We start from the raw sequence: 18,085 nt of genomic DNA, 5'->3' as shown, positions 1-18,085 counted from the left end.
GCTAAACTAAAAAGAATAGATTTAATTCATCAAGGCCATTTTGTGTGGAATTGCACAGGAAACCATTGGTGGAGAAGGTGGAGATTATCACTAATATGGAACGACCCAAAATCAAAGCAGCATTGTGTATTTTAGAACAATAATGAATTAAACCAGGGCTGTGAGGAGCACTGGTGTCTCTGAGTTGGTGGTCACAATCTGTCCCTGCTGGAATTCCCTTTTACCCAGTGGAAGTTGGGTTTTTCAGTTTCTTCCTTATCTTGGGGGTTCTGCCCAATAACCTCATGGCCCATAAGTTCCACATTCCTTTTGTCCAAATCCTTCTTCCCAAACTTTGTTCACCTTTCCCAGATCTAATGCCACTAAAACACATCAAGCCACTATCAAAGCAATTCCACCACCAAGTAATTTCATTTTCTAACACCTGGCCATCACTCAAAGCTTGTTGGCTGCTCCGTTTCACGGATTAAATATTGTTTATCAGGCTTCAAGGCTACAAAACCAAACACCGAAGAACAGCCCGTTCTTAAGAGAATTTTTACACAATTTTGTAACAATTAGGCAAGACCCTGCTTCATAACCTCCCTCTCATTCCCAGCAGGTGGGCAAATTGTTGCCTCTTTCTGACCCTTGCGATGTTGGACATCCCGGAGAAACACAGAGGGGGTGTCGGGGGCGCTCCGCAGGGCCGTGAGGGGCCGCGGGGCCATCCCTGGGGCCACCTCTGCCTCCGTCCCCCCTCAGGTTCCCGCCATTGCCCTCACGGCCCCGCGCGCCCCCCGCGCACGCGCCGCGCCCGGCCCCGCCCACACAACCGCACCCCTGCAGGTGCACGGCGGTGACGTCACTTCCCGCGCGCCGGGCGGGCCAAGATGGCGGCGGGCGGGCGGTGGCTGCGGAGCTGCTGCTCCGTGCTCAGGTACCGCGGCGGGCCGGGGGGAGAGGCTGAGGGGGAGACCCGCACCGCGCTCCCCACCCGCAGGCTGTAGGTTAAAGAGTGCACGTCATAAAAGAAGGAAAATCCACCGGTTGTTTTCATTAAATTGCTGCAGAACAACAGCAACAGCAAAAACTCTCATTGCACTGTGCTTCTGTTTTTCCGCTCGAGTATTTCCGTGATAGAAGACCCTGACCCCAGGGCATTTGCACAGCTTGGGTTGTAAATAAAACTGGCCACAGAGACCCAAGTGTTGCTGGGCTGTAACAAACCTGTCACATTTCTCACCTGCATGTACCACACGCCACTTTTAAACATCTTTTTTAACCTATTTTCCAGTATTTTTGACTATCAGCAGTGTGCCCATACTAGCTAATATACATTTTCTCTCTGGAAGTACTAATATTGCACTAGTTACTGTGCTTGCCTTTTCTTGCACTTAAGATTAAACAATAATACAAAATTTGAAACAAACTTACTCGTCCACCATCACGCAGCTGCATCACAGAAGCCTGGCACAGACAGGTTCCCCTCGAACAGCTTCTGGGTGGTGTTCTCCTCCTCCGTGGTCCCCGTTTCCCACCCCACACTGGGATGTTTCTGCTGCTGAACTTTGCCTCTTGCTTTTCCAGACGCAGCTTCCCAGTCCTGGCCAGCGTCCGGCAGCGAGGCCTCGCGGGCAGGAGCGGCCGCTGGCACCAGGCCGTGGGGCTGGGGGTGGCCCTGTGCGCTGTCCCCGTCGTGGAGGTACCCCCAGCACCCCCTCCTTGCACCGGTTTAACACCCAAACCCTCCTCCTTGTCCTCTTCTCCCCCCGGGGTTGCATCCTCAGGGGGAGCCAGGCTGTGCAGCCTCGCGGGCGGGCTTTTCCTCGCCTCTGTGTTTGTGTGGCATCCTTGGGGAAGGCAATGGCGAGGTCACACGAGGTCACACGAGGTCACACGAGGTCACACGGGTGCCTTGTGTTGCAGCAGCAGAGCTCGGGGTCCCTCAGCAACGATGCCCTGATCAGAAGAGCCGTGTCCCTGGTGACAGACAGCACGGCCACGCTGCTCTCCCAGACCACGTACGCGCTGATCGAGGCGCTCACCGAGTACACCAAGGTGAGCTCGGGGGCCTCACGCCTGGCACCAGCCACTGCTGGCAGTGCCAGCTGCTCTGGCACAAGCTACACCTCTTAAAGCACGCTCAAAAGGGGCTTTTGCAAAATTAATTTAACCCAGGAGGTGAGGGGGGTTGAAGATGTCAGGTCCCTCAGGAGCCATTGAATCACTGTTCTACACCAAATGTGGAAATTACTTTTAGCTTTTTTTAAACTGTTGCTTTTGGGTTAAAATTAGACAACCCCAGAATGGTTTGGGGTTGGAAGGACCTTAAAGCTCATCCAGTCCCACGAGCAGGGACACATTTCACTATCCCAGGTTGCTCCAAGCCCCATCCAGCCTGGCTTTGGACACTTCCAGGGATGGGGCAGCCACAGCTTCTCTGGGCAGCCTGTGCCAGGACCTTCCCACCCTCACAGCCAAGAATCTTTCCCTAACATCCCATCCAACCCTGCCCTCTGTCAGCGTGAATCCATTCCCTTTGTCCTGTCATTCCATGCTCTTGTAAGAAGTCCCTTTTCTTACTTAGGCAAAATGACCCTGGAACTCAGAACTGGGGCTGAAGAAACTCGCAACAGTTATTGACATTACCTGTGTACTGAGCTCTCTGTTCTTGGGCATTTTATTGCCCTTCTCAGCCTTTCTAAGGCCATGAACTGAGTTCCAGCAGAAGAATGGCATGAGCCATACTTAAGCCTGAAACAAGAAGACACAGTTTTAATTTTGCAAATAAAGTGCCAATTTGAGTAAAGTACTTGCATTCCAGTTTGTATCCTTGTCAGTACATCAAGTGTATGAAGAGTAATTTTGCTAATTAACACTAGGTAACCCTGAGACACCACCAGAGCTGTGCAGGCTGTCGTGGTAACTGTGCAAAATGATTCCTTCACAGGCAGTTTATACCCTGGTGTCTCTCTACAAGCAATACTCCAATCTCCTTGGGAAGATGAACTCGGAAGAGGTGGATGCGGTCTGGCAGGTGGTCATAGGAGCCAGAGTGGATGTAAGCAAACAAACCTCCCTCGCCATCTGCCTCTCCAGCACTGCTCTCCACAGCTCAGGAGAGCTCTTGGGTGTGTTACACCTTGTTGGTTCTTTCTCCTGCTCCTAGATGACCACCAAGCAGCAGGAGTACCTCAGGCTGGAATCCAGCTGGATGACGGCGCTGCGGCTGTCGGAGATGGCGGCAGAGGCTGCCTATCAGTCAGGTGAGCAGCACCGAGCCTCTGCCCCTTCTCCCTCCCTCAGCACAGTTCAGACACACAGTGCACATTCAGTTAACACCACAGCTGACAGCTGGTGCCTGGTTCTTAGAGGTGCTGAGCATGTACATTCTGGTTTTGGCTGCGAGTCTGTCTGTAGGTGTGTTCTGAGAACTAGGCCTGGAAACTTCACATGTGGTTCAGGACAAGACTAACCATGGCCAAAAATGTCTGAGGGAAGAGTTCAGTTATTTTTAAATGCAAGGCTCAGACACGGTGCTGGGAGCCACAGAATCAAGGCTGCCTATGAATCCAGGAGGACTTTCCAGCTGGATTTAGTTACATTAAAAAAGGAAAATATACTAATTTTAGTTTTTTCTCCCTGGAGAGATTTCAGAGCTCTGAGTCTGAGTTATGGACTGGTTTGTAGTAAATGGGCAAAGTTACTGGAGTGGAGAAGGGAGGGAAAGCAGTGAATATGCAGAGACACCCTAATTCTGTAAGTGCCTGGAGAAGACCCAGAAATCTTTGGGAGCATGGGAGGAGAATGGTGGGAATTCAGGACTGCCACAGGTATTCCCACTGCTGTAGGTGCCAGGAGGGGACGAGGACTGAAAGGTTCTAGCACACAAGGACTGGGCTGGGCTTAGCTCTCAAACCCACTGGCACAAGGTGATCACTCCTGTCCAACTCCAGCTGTATCCCACTGGGATGGGAGAATTCAAGGCAGCAATGACATCTCAAAGCAGACATAAGGCTTGAGGTAAACGAACAGTAAATGCATTAATACAGCCCAAGAGCCATCACAACACAGCAAAGCAGATGGTAATCCCATCCATTTCCTTAGCTGAAGGGTTGCCCAGTGCTCCTGTAACCCAGAGTGTCAATCCTCCCCTCCAGGTGCAGACCAGGCCTCGGTGACAGCCCGCAGCCACATCCAGGTGGTGAAGTCCCAGGTGCAGGAGGTGCGGCTGCTGTCCCAGAAAGCAGAGACCAAATTAGCTGAAGCTCAGACAGATGAGCTCATAAAAGCCCGAGGAGAGGACTCCTCGTTGCCACAGGGTGGTTTAGGAAATGCAGATGATGACCCTTACCTTCGGGAGGACTGAACAGAACTGAACTCTCAGGGTCGATCACAAATGGAACAGTCCCAAGCTCTGAAGTGTGGGATAGTGTAAAACTGCTGAAATAAGCCTGTGATTCCATTTTTTCCCCCCAAAAAAGGATTGCTTTACAAATCAAGTATTTGGAAAGCCTCAGTTTTGTTTGTAACTTACCTTGTTTGTAATACTTTTGGATTCATTTATTTAAATGTTTATCTATGCAAATGTGAAGACTGTTATCAGGGATGGCCTGGTGGTAATTGTGTCTCTGCTTGGAGGGTCCTGCTGCTCCCTTGGTCTGTTTGTGGGAGCTCATTAGGGATCAGCCAGAGAAGTGTATTTAAAAATCCTTGTTTTTAACCTGTGAGGTAAATGATGTCTGTGAGGAGATGCCTTTATTAAACTGTGCAAAAGCAGCTCGTTGTGGGTGTGTCTATTTGGGGAAGAGATTAGGCCCTGCTTTCTGTTTGAATTTAAAAGTTTTTAACCTCTGGGTTGGCAGCTGCATCAAATTACACTGAGCTGCAGTCAGGAGAAATACTTGCTCTGGAGCTGAGAACTTCCCATGGAGTCACCCAGGCTCTTGGTGCAGTTTTGTTCAGCACAGCAACTTATTTCACCCAGAATCACCTCTGGGGGAGGTTTGATTTTCAATATATTGTAGTTATAAACGAAATTGTTTTGGCAACTGCTGTGTACTGTTCTACAAAGCACTTAGCAAGAGTTTTACATATTTGAATGCTTCCCAGTGCAAGTTTCAGCAAATAATTATTTCTTTTGCAAGCTTAATGTTTCACTGCAGGATTCAAAACCACAGGCGTCTTTCACTCTGTTCATTTCTTAACTTGACAGCTGGTGTGAAATTTGCATCCACTTGAACTTTATCACTGATTATTGGATCCCCATCTGCCAGGTTGTGTAAGAAAACACACATTATTCAAAGGTTTTTCACCACAGATTAGCATCTGATGTATCTGTGTCAAGGTTGGTGTTACTAAATTGAATTGTGCCTGACCAGGAATTTTCTTACCTGCGGCATAAAAGGTGTCTCATTTTGGCTGCCTTTGGAACAAATGCAATCTTAGGTGCACAGCACTGTTCATTTATAGATTATGTAGTAAAGAGAAAATTAACAAACCATCTTTCCTTGCTCTTCACTGGGTGCTGCTGTATCCAAGGAGGATGGCACAGTCTGGAATTCAGCTCACAGGGTCTGCTGTGCCAAGCACAGCTCTGGGCTGGAGCATTAGGGAAAAAAAACTCCTGTGATGAGAGGATTACTTGAGTGGTGGCACAGCTGAGCCCTCAGGAGCCAAATGCAACCTCAGGTCAACCTCTAACCACAACTGCTCTCCTTTGGTACCTTGTGAAGAATATCTGCCAAGCCCCTGACCGAGAGCACAAACAAGTTGTGTACCTTTCAGGATGCCACAGTAACTCTACTCAGATGTTTGCATGGCACTGCCAGGAACCTGCAAAGCCAGGAAAGTCCCTCTTCCCCTTTCAGAGCCTGCTCCCAGCCCTGCTGTGACCCCACTTCTTGTTTCACTGCACGTACTGCGCTTCCTGCCCGAGAGCTGTTCCCACACACATCCAGCCTGACGTGACTGGAACCAACCAGTCAGCCCAGCCAAGTCAAAGTGGGGGTGAGGAGCACGAATCACCCCAAAACAGGGCAGAAAGGAGTCCCTCACCTTTGTTAGGAAGTGAGAGCTGCCAGCTGGGGGTTAGCCCATACACCTAAGCACACAAGAGACAGGACATCGTGCTCTGTGCTCCTGAGTTTGTGTAACAACTTGCACAAGGCCACCCTGAGGATGGACACCCACCAATTCTTTGAGACAAACCCCGACTCACACCTGGCACAGAAACAGCTCCTGTGAGGTGCCACCTTTGCCCCAAGAGCCTGGGTCAGCCCTGGGGCTCAGCCAGAGCTACCCCAGGTGCTCCAGAGGGCCAAGGGAGCACATCCTACCAGCAGTCCCTCAACATCCCACTGAGAGCTCCCACACCTCTGCTCTCAGGGTGTCCCTGTCTGTAGGACAAACAGGAACCTCCTGGCAGCACTTCCTGGGCACTTCTGAAAGTTCCAGCTCCCATCTGGTGCTGGGCAGCTGGCACTAGAGACAGGAATTACAACAGCACATCACAAAGGGCTCTGCTTGCTCTAATCACACACTTCCTCTTTACTCATTTGCTTGTTTTTTCCCCTAAGGCTTCCAGGCTGCTTCCTGCTCATCCACAGCTCCTGCTCTAGCAGCAAAATACTGATAAGATTCACAAAAGTACCACCAAAACTTAGTTCTATATTTGATCTTTTCTCAAATTAGCAACTCCAGCACATTCAGTTTTATCACTTTTTTTGTCAACGCATCTTGTCTGAACAGGGCAGAAAAAGAAGTGGCAAGTATCCATTTCCACTAACATTATCCTCTGTAATGCAAATACCCTTCCCTGGCTTTTAGGGCTCTTAGCTTTCAGAAGACCTAAGAATATTCCCATGTAAATACTTCTGAAAAGTATTTTATTTATACACAACATTACAACAACAACAAACCAAACACCTCCAGTCACTCTTCCTACCACCATGATTATTCAAAACACGTGGCTCCTCTCAAACCAGATCAGAAAGTGTTCGTGCTAAAGTTTCCAGTGCATGTAAACCTGTTGTGAGTTTCTGCAAAAGCCAAAGGGCTGGAGGCAAAGCCCAGTCCCTCAGGTCATGGTCACTGCTGTGTTAAGGCCATGTAATTTTGAAGCTTTTCCTTCCCCACTCCACTCCCTTTCTCCTGCTGTCTGGTAGGAGCTGTGGGGTTGCTGCCCCGGGACAGCAGACCCAGCAGGACACGCTGGCTTTTCTTCCATGTCTTCAAGTAAATTTCAAAAGCTCTGTCACTCCTTAGTCATTGCTGGCTGTCCAACATGAGACTGACTTTGGCCAGCAGTCAGACACCAGTGCAGGTGGCACTTGTGACTTCCCCTGACACAGTCTGGCTGGGAAGCCACTGACCACATCCCCACCCTGTGACAACTAACTGCTTCAAGTAACCCCTGACAGAAAAAGACTCACTGCAAACCAAACCATGACAGCTCCAGTGCAGTCTGTTAGTAACGGACACGTTTCTACCACGACCTGATTTTTAGTTTAAGTACCCTTCACCAGCCACAATCCCACTGGGCTCATCAGTAGCTCCTTTTCCAGCCCCTGCTGTAGCTGTGTGTCACTGACACCGCACACCTAATGCTGTCATCCTTCACCAGCGTCCACATGATCCACATCTCCGTTGGGTTCAGTCTGTGCACAACCATCAGCTCTTTGTACAAACATGGATCAAAAGGATTGAAAGGTCTCTGGATCCCAAAAGTCTTAAAGCCAGCGTGGTTCTTTGGGGTCACTGACATCTTTGCCAGACACATTCCCACAAACACGTCATCTATGGGGAAGAGCTCCATGTCCTCTGCGGTGCTCTGGAGGCGACGCACTGTCTCTCTAGACATCACATATCCCCCTCCTCCTGCATAGAGAGGATAGAAGGTGGCCCCATACATGGACTCCGGAATAAAATATTTGACCTTGGTGTTCCTGATGGGTCGGGCGTTGGCAATCACGTCCCCAACAAAGAGATCCTGTTCAGGGTCCAGCTCCTGGAGGAACTCAACAATGTTGTAAGTGTTGACAAACACATCATCATCGCCCTTCAGCACGAACCTGGCGTGCCGGCAGTCCTCCGTGAACCAGCGGAGGAAATGCAGCTCCTTGAGGGTCAGGTTGAAGAAGTCGTCAACAAAATCCCACTGCAAGATGTCATCGAATTCCTGGCTCTCATAAGCCAGCAGCTGGTGCAGGGGCTGCAGCTGGATTTTGGCCTCGGAGCGCCCTAGGAGGAACACCAGCCTGATGTGCCTGCCCCCGATGGATGCCTCCTTCCCCCATGTGTTCCTGATGGCCACACGCCGGTCCACGTTAATGGGGGAAGACTTGATGGCCAGCAGGAGGAACATCTCTTTGTTACACCTGGAAGGCCTCAGCAGGACCGAGAAGTTCCTGCAGTGCTTGTAGGTTAGGAAGACTCGGTGAGGCTCCGGGAGGGCAAGAGAAGCATTGGCAAAGGTCAAGTTCGGCACACACTTGCTGTGCTCAGCGCTGTCCAGAACCAAAGGCTGCAGTCTGTGATCCACCACATCCACTTTCTGCTCTGCTGATGATGCTGCCAACTTCGCCTCCTTCTTCATGTAAAACACCCAGGCCAGCAGCGTGATTGAGACGATGTAAAGCGCGAGGCTTTTAATCCTGGGATACATGGCAGCATCCGGCGCAGGACCGGCCCCGGGCGGGCAGATGAAGACGAGCCGTTCCCTCCCACCTTACCTGGGACGGGGACGTGTCTCGGTGCTTCCCCCTGGTTCTCAGCAGGACCCGGCGCTGCCGGTGAGGACGGTCCAGAGCCCCCGGCCCCGCCGGGGCGTGCAGACCGGGCTGGAGCCGCCGCTCCACGGTGACCCCGCACGGCAAAAGCCCTGCCCTGCTCTGCGGAGGAGCCTCGTCCGCGCTTTACCGGGAGCTGCCGCTCTCTCCGCGCTTCACCGGGAGCTGCCGTTCCCTCCGCGCTTCACCGGGAGCTGCCGCTCTCTCCGCGCTTCACCGGGAGCTGCCACCGCCCCGCCCCGCCGCTGCCGAGCCCCGCCCGCGGGCGGAGGATGCGGGGGGCTGGCACCGGGGCAGCGTGTCCCCGGCACGGCACACCCACCCTAGACCCCGCACACCCACCCAACACCCCCTGCCTGCTCCAGCTCCTGCAGAAGCTCAGCACCAGCCACAGACCACCAGGAGTCCCGGGGTATCTCCCAGCTCTGGCGGTTCAGCTCCACGCAGCGCTCCCGTGTGGTTTATTTCCACTCATGCTTCTGCTCAGTGGACACATCACTGAGTCTTCCCCACTGCCCTGGCCACGTTCTCCTGCCTCTGGGTGCTGGCTGCCAAGGGCCATCGAAGCAGCTGCATCTGGAATTGAACTGTCAGCGGCACCGGCTGGAGATCTTGACCCTCCTCTACTTCAGCAGTATCTTTGTTTTTTCCTTTTCCTGTGGTAAGAAGTACATTTGTCACTGTCTTGAGAGAGTAAATGATCCTAAAAGCAGCAGTGTGCAAGGGTGTCAGCAGTGACTGGGCCTCAGGGGAAATTGAATATGATTTTGAATGATAAGCCCAAAAAGCATCTTTACACTGGCAGTTGACCTGGGTGCAGCCTTGCTTTTTGTTGTGAAACTGCCCTAGGGCAAAAGAAAGATGCAGAAATAAATTATTTCAAGAATCCTGGAAAATCAAGTGTGAGGTAAAATGAGACCTACGTGAGACTACTTCTGAAGACATCCTTCAGCGTCTGGGCAAATGGTTCACTTGTGACAAAGCCCACTGCCTTTCCTCTTTGAGCCGTCTGGAAGTGATCCCAATTCCTCTGAGAAGACTTATTATTTGTGTGCATTTGCTGAACTGAGGGATGCAAATCAGCCTCAGCTCCCGGCTGTGAGAGTGCCGGTCCCTGCACAGCCCCGCTGGACACAGGGCTGGGAGTCATCCCCTGTCCCCCGGGGCATGGCCACTGTCACAGCTCCAAGGGCAGTCCCCAGGTGATGATGTGCAAGTGTCAAACATCCCCGGAGCAGCTGGTGACTCACGGGGCAGGATGTGCAGACACTGAGCTCAGCAGGGCTCAAGCAGCCCCCCACAAAAGCCACATCTGGGGTGTTCGATGAGTCACAGCCGTGGGACAGCGGGTGTAGCGAGCTGTGGGGCAGTTCATCTTTAGGCACTATGAATTTTGCACTCACACTTTGAAATATGCACTCAGTGGCCCCACAGTGCAGCCAAGCCAGCTCCCACCTGCACAGGCACACGAGGACACCAAATCAAGCACAAATCTCTAATTGCTGTGGGTTTCCTGCAGCAGCAGCACTTCTGTGCACACGACAGCACTTTTACCTTCGTTCAAGCTGAAGGGAAACCTCCTGCATGCACTGACCACACACCAGGGAGGGAAGAAAGGAAGAAACAACCACTGCTGAAGCTGAGCTGTTTGACAGCAGCTGCCTGCTTCAGCAACAGGCTGAGTGTACATTGCAAATACAGATCTTCTTGTGGGGGACAGCAATTCAATGTTTTCTTTATGGAAGGCCATCGGCCCTGAGAGCCCCCCCAAAGATGGGGACCTTGCTGTGGGTGACAGGGCACAGGAAAGCAGCCTGGAGCTCTCTGGGTTAATTGCACTCTTAAATCTGATGCCAGAGCACGAAAACAAAGCTCCTTTGGTAGCTCTGAGCAGTGCTGTGAGGCCTGGCCCTCTCCGTACCCTCCTTGACCTACGAGCAGCTTTTTTGGCGTTGCTTGGCCACCCCTTCCCTCTCCCACTTTCTCCCGCTCTTGCATTACCCCTCCGATGTGCTGGCATTGCTATTTTTGCAGTCAGAACCAAGATAGATGGAAAAATACCCTGCAAGAGGCAGGGTGAGGTTTGCCTCTGGCAGCTAAGCAAGGCTGCTGGCTGAGCAGCCCTGAGCGCTGCACTGGGGAGGCAGGGGACACACCCGGCGGGGTCGGGGTGGTCTCTTCGTGGGTGACAGCAGACTGGGATCTGTTCCCAGCCCTGCCATGGGCTGGCTGGGGCACCTGGGGCTCTCTGTGCATCTCATCTCCAAACCAGAGAGAACAATAATCCCCTCTGCAAAGCGCTTGGAGATGCGAGCTGGCAGTGAATGAGGAGCTCATTATGCATCCCAGGCAGCCCGGGCCCAGCTGCCCGCCCACGCCACCACCCACAATTGGCAGCTGACACAGCAGCACTTTTCTCACCCAAAAATCTGCTTTGCCCATCTCCCCTGGCACAGGGTGCTGTAGGTGTGTGTCTCCCAGGGCAGCTGGCAGCCCACCCTCGGTGCTTGTGCAGACAGCGACTCACAAAGAGTCCAGGCTATTCTGAGAGCCCCGCAGTCAATGTCTGTATTCACAGCCCGAGGCGCAGGATGTGAGTAAGTCCGGGCTCCTGGAGCTGGCAGCGTGGCCGGGCCCTGCTCCTGTTTGCTCTCTCACACACCCCACCCTCTGTCCCGCCAGCTCCAGCCTCTGTCACCTTTGGAAGACGCGGTTTTCTGGCTGGTCCCGTTTCCTTTCTCTGCTTTGGGTTTTTTGGTCTTGTCTTTGCCTTTTTTTACCTCCTGTGGAGAGAGATGTTTCCACAATAAGGCTGTGTTGAAACTCACTGCCCTCATTCAGTCCTGTGCCAGCTGTCTCATGATTATGGGTGCTGTCACCAGGATTTCAGGGGCAGGGGACAGAGGTGAGGGGGAGCAGGACCACAGCAGAGTGCCTGCTCAGAGAAGAGAATCCAGGAAACAGAAAGTTGGTACAGCTGGTATGTGCTGCCATGCTGAGAGAGAGCACCAGGTAAGTGGCTGCTTACACATTCTGGAATGGAAAAATAAACTCATCTATTTTCCTAGGCCCAGAAAAAGTAGCAGAACTGTTCATTAATATCAGCCTTAAATAACCACACCACAGTGATGGATGGTGGTCAGGCAGGAGGGCTATTTCAGCCCCATTTTGGGGAGAGGAGAACTGAGGGATGACGGATGGATGCCCAGGCCAGAGAGGGCATTTGCTGAACCCCAGCCTGCAGCCCTGCCCTGGGACATGCTCCTTACCTTCTCCTCCAGAACTGGTGGTTCTGGTGGTTCCTCAGGGATCAGGATCCCAAAGTCACACACAGTTGCCACCAGGTCCTCGGTGGCCAGCAGGGTCTCCAAGGTCACCCTCGTGGTGCCCAGGGTGCTCCGAATGGGAGGGTCGCTGCGGAATTCACATAACTGCTTCTTCTTCTTCTTCTTCTTCTTGTCCTTGGACACAGGGACAGGTCTCAGCAGAAGGTTGGGGTCCCTTTATCAGAGAGAAGCAACCCCAACCCAGCCCCTTGCTCACCACTGCATCCTGGCCAAGGTGTGTGTCAACAGCTGCTGCCTCCCCCTCACAGAAAGGGGGGACTTTGGGAGAGGTCTCTCTGACACACCAGACTGACCCAGGAGAAGGGTCCTTGTTCTCCCATCACTGTTTTTGCAACTCAGAGAGAATTTGGCCATTGTTCTCTCCTGGCACCCTACCTTTGCACCGTTCTTCTTCAGCTCCTGTCCTTCCTTCTTATTTGTGACAGCGTTTTCTTCTGGATCCACAGGCCATGAGAGCACCTGCCCAGAGAGAGGATCTGCCATCACAGCCTGCCTCCCAGAGGGAATGTGATGCCACAGGCTGGGTCTCCCAGCAGCTCTTCCCCCTTCATCCAGCTCAGCCACACCCTCACCTTCTCCTCCACAACTGAGACAATCGTTCCAGCCTCCAGGTAGGACTTCAGCCCCACCAAGTCCTCGGTAATGTGTTCCTTCCTGTAGCTGCAGTCGATGGTGTCTGCCCAGGGCTGTCCAGGGGTGGCAAACACCCTTGCTGTGTAGGGAAACAAAAAAGTTCAGAGACTTCTCTTTCCCTAGGACAGAAGGACCCTCAGAACATGGCTGGTGCCAGGTCATCATCCATCAGTCCCAGGAACAGCCCAGCTGGCATTGCGAGGGACATCCTGATGCCATCACACCCCACAAAGAGCTATAAACCTGCCCTGAGACATGGAACAGAAGATCTATAATTCCTCATTACCAGAGTGGGCCTTGGGCTCCTCTGTGGCTGCAGGTTTCTGATGGCTTTTTGTTTCTCCTGTGTCTTGAGCAGAGCTGTCCACATCCAGCATGGCCACTGTGGGACTCTGGTGGATTTTTGTTCCCTGGAACAGAGATGGATCTGCCTCCAAAATCCTATTCCCCAGCCCACCCTCAAGGCAAGAAAGGACTTACAGTCAGCAGGAGGAGGGCTGTGAGTGCACTCCCCCGTGCAGAGCTCTGGGCTCCCCAAGAGGATGTGGAATGTGGGCAGCTGGGGCTTGTCCTACTGGATGCAGCCACATGGGAATTCTGTCCCCAGCACTGCTGCTCCCCACAGCAGGCCCATCACCCCATAGCCTGGAGATGCATTTCCCCTGCTGTGACCTGCCATGCTGCTTGTTTCCAGGAGCACAGTCAAGCACCAACCTCAGCACTGCCCTTGTCCTTGAGCTCCTCTCCTCCTGCAAACTGGTAGATCACACAGTAGCTGTAGGTGATCACCGGACCCTCGGAGCCAACCTCCGGCTGCTGAAAAGCTTCAGGGTTAGGGAGTCCCTTCATGTCCCCAATGCTCACAACCACTCGTGCTTCACTCCTGATCAGCTCTGAAAGGAAGACAATCCTGCCATGAAGCTGCAGCACTTCCCTTCCAGAGGAAGGAACAGAGCAAGCAGAAACCTCCAGGTCCCATGTCCCACCTGCTGGCATCCCTCGGTGCCAGCCTGTGCAAATGCTGTGACAAAGCACTGCCACGTGGCGTCACTACAAAGCCACACAAACACCTCCTGGCTTGGCTGCTCTGCTCCTTCAACAGTTCAATCTCCAAAAAGCACATCCAGCACAAACTCATTGAGTAGGGGCCATCAAGAGAGGCTTCCCATCCCAGGTGTCCCCAGCCTCCTGCTCTCATCCCAGTCAGGGATGTGCCACAGAGGTGGCACCGCTGTGTGCAGACAGTGCAGCACTTTGTGATCAGCTTCTCCAGTACTGACGTTCCTCTTGCCACAGCTCGGGAGGGAAATGCATGATCTGAAACCAGATCTGGTATCTGGGAAGAAAAGCTGAGGCAGCCCAGGACACTGAGGCAGTGCTGGGACTGGGATTGATTGTTCTTGGGCCTAAGTCTGAAACTACCTCAGCTGTAGTTACAGAGCTCAACCACAATGCAAACCCCACTCCTGAATCACAGGGTCAGCACGGGCAGGCTCAAAGGCAGGGCTCACCTGGCTGCCTTGCCAGCCCATGGAACTGCTGCCTCTCTTCAGGCCATATGTGGATGTCATCGAGGATGGACAGCTTGGGCAGGCTGTCCAAGAGGAAGCCTCTGTAAGTGGGGATGAGAGCCAGTGGGTTCCCTTGGAGCACCAGGATGCGGAGGTTCTGCAGAGTGGACAGCTGGGAGACCAGCCCCAGCAGATCTGTGAGGCTGTTAAAGCTCAGGTCAAGGGAGACAAGGTTTGGCCTAAGGAGAGAACCCAGGGTAGGATGTAAGGCAGCCAGCCCCTATTTGAGGATAGAAGGCTACAGCCTGAGGCAAAAACAGAAACAAAAATCATATTTCCCCAGCACAAACCGGGTTGAACTGAGGAATCCAATCTGGAGGCCAATTCCAAATTCCTGAGCCATACAGTCCATTGCCAGTCTGTCCCACAACACAAAAACATTTCTTTAGCATCCATTGATGACCCCCACTGCACCATTTGGTGATGAAGTCTATGCTTCAGATCCTTACAAACTTCCAGCAGTGGCTTTGGGAAGGATATGAAAAAAGTAAACTGCCCAGGGAAATGGAACTGTGATGGGCAGGGTGTCAGGCCAATTCCCTGGTGATCTTCCCATTTCACACCTTGCTAAGGACTAAAACAACCTCTGGGCATGAGACAGAAGACAGCAGAGACAGACTGCTCTGCACAGAGAGTAGACACAGAGCAAAGAAACAACCCTTCTGAATTTTCCCAAGTTTTTCCCTTCTGCATTTTCCCAAAAAGGGCTATTTCCATGGCTTGAGGTCAGCTGTTCACATCTGCTCATTTCCCTTTCAGGAGCCCATGTTCAGCCTGTGGCATTACCAGAAATCCACAGTGAGGTACTTCTCCTGGGAAGGGCCACACAGCCGGTTGTAGCCCAGCCCCAAGTGCTGGAGCTCCGGGGGTGGCTGAGCACACAGGTCCTGCAGATCACCCACAGCATTGTAGCAGAGCTCCAGGACCTGCCCAGGACAGAAGGAACAACAAACACCTTGGCAATGAGCTGTTCCTGGCACCCTCTTGTGCTGTTTGGCTTTCCCTGTGTTCCCACATGGGAATTCCTGCCCCATCCTGCACAAGGCCCTGCCCGCTCACCTTCAGAGTCCGGGGCAGGTGGGCCGAGGTTACTGTCCTGATGTGGTTGGCACTGAGGACGAGCTCCTCCAGCTGCTGGAACCGCAGCACACCCTCATCCACCTCCTCCACCTGCAAAGAGCTGGGTTTGGCCAACTTGTCCCTGAGGCACCTCGTGGCCAGGGTGACATGGACATGTCTTGATGCGTGTGACATCTGGGTGACACGGATTAGCACAACATCCTCAGGAGGCTGTGGGGAGAAGCTCTACTCTAGCTGCAGCTAGAAGTATGGGAAGACCAGGGGATGGCAAGGTGTCCTTTTCCCAGCACGTTTTCCCTGACAGCAGGAAGACAAGGTTTCCTGGCCTACAGCTTTATGGGCACCAGCAGCTGCACTTACCCCCTTGTCGAGTATCCGCAGGGACTTGACAACCCGGAAGACTCTGGAGCCATGGAGGAGCTCGGGTGCCAGCACGGCCACTTCCCGCAGGAGCCGCTCCTGGGGGCTGCAGTCGGGGGGCAGTGCCCAGGGGCTGTGCTGGTCTCTCAGCAGCTCCAGCAGCGCCTCAGGGGTCTCCTCTCCCGCTGGCACGGCCTCCTCCAGCCCTGCTGGCTGTGCCCGGGGCCTCCTGCAGGCATTGAAGCAGGATTTGTTCTGCGGACAGGGAGAGAGGAGAGGCAGTGGCAGCCCTGTGCCACGTCCCACAGCTGTGCCCCCCAGACCCCTACCCAGCTGCCGAGGCCACAGGGGAAGTCCTGCAGCCCCAGGTGCTGCAGGTACTCCTGAAAAGCAGCCGAGACGCTGCCGGGTGCTGCCATGAAGCCCCAGCCCAGCAGGGAATCCCCTGGCTCAGTGGCTTGTGTCCCTGTTGCTAGGAGATGGTGCCATGGAACCAAACTCTCCAAGCAGAGGGTGGATCAGGTCTGGAATAGCACCAAGCTCGCTTGGATGGGAATAAATCCTTACTTTTCTGGCTGCGACTGGGTTCTAGGGGCTGCTCCCCACCAGGGAAAGGTCATGTGGCCTCATACTGCACTTGCAGGGTGCAGCATCAGCATTCTTCCCTGGCGGGGGACCTGTGGCATGGAATTTGCCATTTCCCTTATCTGTGTCCCGAGTGTCATTCAGGTTTCAGGGAAGAAGCAGTCAGGGTCTCCATCAGCTCTGAAAGCCCAGCTCTCCCCTTTACGTGGAGGGCACTGCCACACAACCATGTAAGGCCATCAGAAAACAAGATCACGGCTGAAAATACCAGCTCCCACACTTGGAAAAAGTAGGTGAACTCCACGAACAAAAGCCACAGCTGTGTCTCAGGTCAGCATCAGGTCTTCACACGCAGAGATTAATTTCCTTTTTCCAGTGACAAGGTGTTGCGGCAATGGCCACAAATTCCATTTTAGAGAGCTGACGGAGCAGCACGTGTCAGCAGAACTTCACCAAATGAATTGCAGTTGCTCTGTGATGTCTGACGGTTACGTGGTGGAAAGCTGAACTTCTCAGGTTGGGTTTTACAGGACGGATGCTGACCTGCTCCCTTATCAGCTCAGCAGCTTATCACAGCCCTGTACAGACCGGAAAGGATGTGCACAGCATGCACAGGCTATGAGATAATGGCATGTCCTGGAGTGGAATAACCAGGTAAAGTGCTGTCCTTAGGAGAAAATGAAGTAAAATCTTCTGAAAGTCTTGGAAAGAAAATTACCAGTTGAATTGTGTTTTGTAGAAAAGCAAAGCTGTAAAAATTCTGCTTCTTTTATTTGCATCATTATTTAAAATAACTAGGCCCCATTGTCTTCAGTGCTGCACAAAGACATCCTCCTGCTCCTGGGGGAAGAGCAGATCCCAGTACTCCCTGGTTGTGCCCATCTGGGAGAGCTGGAAGGGGGCTGGCAGTGCCCAGTGGCATCTTTTATGTACAAGCTCCTGCACCTTCCACAGATCTTCCTGTGGGCCACTGATCAACTGCATCTTTGCAGGTTTGGTGCTGCTAAATAAGAAAGCCTTCAAGATCACCCTTCTGCCTGAAAGGAGCCATTTGCACCCACCACTGCCTTTGTAGGGATGTTCCTAAAGAATGCCACGTTCAAAGAAACATCTCTCTTTGTCTCCAATTTTCCCACCAAATAATAATAAAACCCTGAAAATAAGTGTCTGCCAGAACTGTCCTTTCTGTAGACCATGGTAACTCATCTTTTCCTTGGCATTACTTAGCACCTATTCTGTTTTGGTGTCTATGAGAATTTCCTGCATTTGGTTACTGGAAGCAGAAAACAGCCTCAGGGGAGTTGGAGAGATGGGCAACAGGGATGGGGAGGGGGGATCCTGAGCATCCCTTGGGAACAGGGATCCAGCAAAAGGATTTATGCATGGAACTAGAGGCCTGACCTACCTTGCACACAAGCCTTCTTCACTCCCTGCACTGGCCCACTCTTACACTGACTCTGCAGGAGAAGCAATGGCTGTGTGCAGCAATAACGTGCTCCCAACCACCTTTATAAATAAAACAAGAGTTTATGTTCTAAATCCCACACTTTGGAGAGCCCAAAGATTTAGATGTGATGGCCAAGCCAAGCTCTTAGTCAAAGAGATGACACAGGACACCCTCCATGTCAGTTTGAAACTGTGCACGTAGATCACAATCAGTGAAGACACATTTGAATCAACTTTCGATGTAATCTTTCAAAAAAGAAAAAAACCCCAAATTATCACTGGCAAAAAAAAA

General features: G+C 52.5%; 3 protein-coding genes and 1 long non-coding RNA gene across 8 annotated transcripts; 2 read left to right on the top strand and 2 right to left on the bottom strand.

The window, feature by feature from the left end:
* Positions 1-833: 833 nt before the first annotated feature.
* On the top strand, positions 834-4,761 carry DIABLO (diablo IAP-binding mitochondrial protein). 2 transcript variants are annotated; one of them, XM_053959718.1, is made up of 6 exons: positions 834-919; positions 1,570-1,684; positions 1,912-2,040; positions 2,933-3,043; positions 3,152-3,248; positions 4,143-4,761. In XM_053959718.1, the coding sequence occupies exons 1-6, from the start codon at positions 873-875 to the stop codon at positions 4,349-4,351; spliced, it is 708 nt and encodes a 235-aa protein (XP_053815693.1). In that variant the 5' UTR covers positions 834-872; the 3' UTR covers positions 4,352-4,761. The 2 variants fall into 2 exon arrangements, with proteins under 2 accessions (XP_053815693.1, XP_053815692.1); XM_053959717.1 differs by having other exon boundaries at positions 1,909-2,040.
* Positions 4,762-6,852: 2,091 nt separating this feature from the next.
* Positions 6,853-8,885, bottom strand: B3GNT4 (UDP-GlcNAc:betaGal beta-1,3-N-acetylglucosaminyltransferase 4). Its single transcript, XM_053959716.1, has one exon. The coding sequence runs from the start codon at positions 8,645-8,647 to the stop codon at positions 7,529-7,531; it is 1,119 nt and encodes a 372-aa protein (XP_053815691.1). The 5' UTR covers positions 8,648-8,885; the 3' UTR covers positions 6,853-7,528.
* A 299-nt stretch (positions 8,886-9,184) lies between these two features.
* LRRC43 (leucine rich repeat containing 43) lies at positions 9,185-16,201 on the bottom strand. 4 transcript variants are annotated; one of them, XM_053959498.1, is made up of 13 exons: positions 16,092-16,201; positions 15,763-16,017; positions 15,382-15,612; positions 15,109-15,248; positions 14,263-14,501; positions 13,616-13,644; positions 13,466-13,507; positions 13,038-13,161; positions 12,691-12,830; positions 12,494-12,577; positions 12,041-12,232; positions 11,470-11,554; positions 9,185-9,427 (listed from the first exon to the last, which is right to left on the bottom strand). In XM_053959498.1, the coding sequence occupies exons 1-13, from the start codon at positions 16,179-16,181 to the stop codon at positions 9,267-9,269; spliced, it is 1,812 nt and encodes a 603-aa protein (XP_053815473.1). In that variant the 5' UTR covers positions 16,182-16,201; the 3' UTR covers positions 9,185-9,266. The 4 variants fall into 4 exon arrangements, with proteins under 4 accessions (XP_053815473.1, XP_053815472.1, XP_053815474.1 ...); XM_053959497.1 differs by having other exon boundaries at positions 13,466-13,644; XM_053959499.1 differs by having other exon boundaries at positions 13,466-13,644; positions 15,382-15,492.
* Positions 16,202-16,272: 71 nt separating this feature from the next.
* LOC128797170 (uncharacterized) lies at positions 16,273-17,510 on the top strand. Its single transcript, XR_008434031.1, has 2 exons — positions 16,273-17,001; positions 17,340-17,510. It is a non-coding gene; the product is annotated as an uncharacterized LOC128797170 (long non-coding RNA).
* Positions 17,511-18,085: the final 575 nt, after the last annotated feature.

This window comes from Vidua chalybeata, chromosome 18 (genome assembly GCF_026979565.1).
Source record: "Vidua chalybeata isolate OUT-0048 chromosome 18, bVidCha1 merged haplotype, whole genome shotgun sequence".
Lineage (NCBI taxonomy): Eukaryota > Metazoa > Chordata > Aves > Passeriformes > Viduidae > Vidua > Vidua chalybeata.
This window is presented reverse-complemented; position numbering and strand designations above follow the sequence as displayed.

Excerpts from the sequence above, each read along its gene's own strand:
- B3GNT4 (XM_053959716.1), bottom strand. The coding sequence starts at position 8,647 with ATGTATCCCAGGATTAAAAGCCTCGCGCTTTACATCGTCTCAATCACG.
- DIABLO (XM_053959717.1), top strand. The coding sequence starts at position 873 with ATGGCGGCGGGCGGGCGGTGGCTGCGGAGCTGCTGCTCCGTGCTCAG. Across the intron at positions 920-1,569 it reads AGCTGCTGCTCCGTGCTCAG|ACGCAGCTTCCCAGTCCTGG; the intron begins GTACCGCGGCGG and ends TTGCTTTTCCAG. Across the intron at positions 1,685-1,908 it reads GCGCTGTCCCCGTCGTGGAG|CAGCAGAGCTCGGGGTCCCT; the intron begins GTACCCCCAGCA and ends CTTGTGTTGCAG.
- LRRC43 (XM_053959497.1), bottom strand. The coding sequence starts at position 16,181 with ATGGCAGCACCCGGCAGCGTCTCGGCTGCTTTTCAGGAGTACCTGCAG. Across the intron at positions 15,249-15,381 it reads ACCTGCCCCGGACTCTGAAG|GTCCTGGAGCTCTGCTACAA; the intron begins GTGAGCGGGCAG and ends TGTCCTGGGCAG. Across the intron at positions 12,831-13,037 it reads GGAGCCCAAGGCCCACTCTG|CAAGGGTGTTTGCCACCCCT; the intron begins GTAATGAGGAAT and ends TTCCCTACACAG.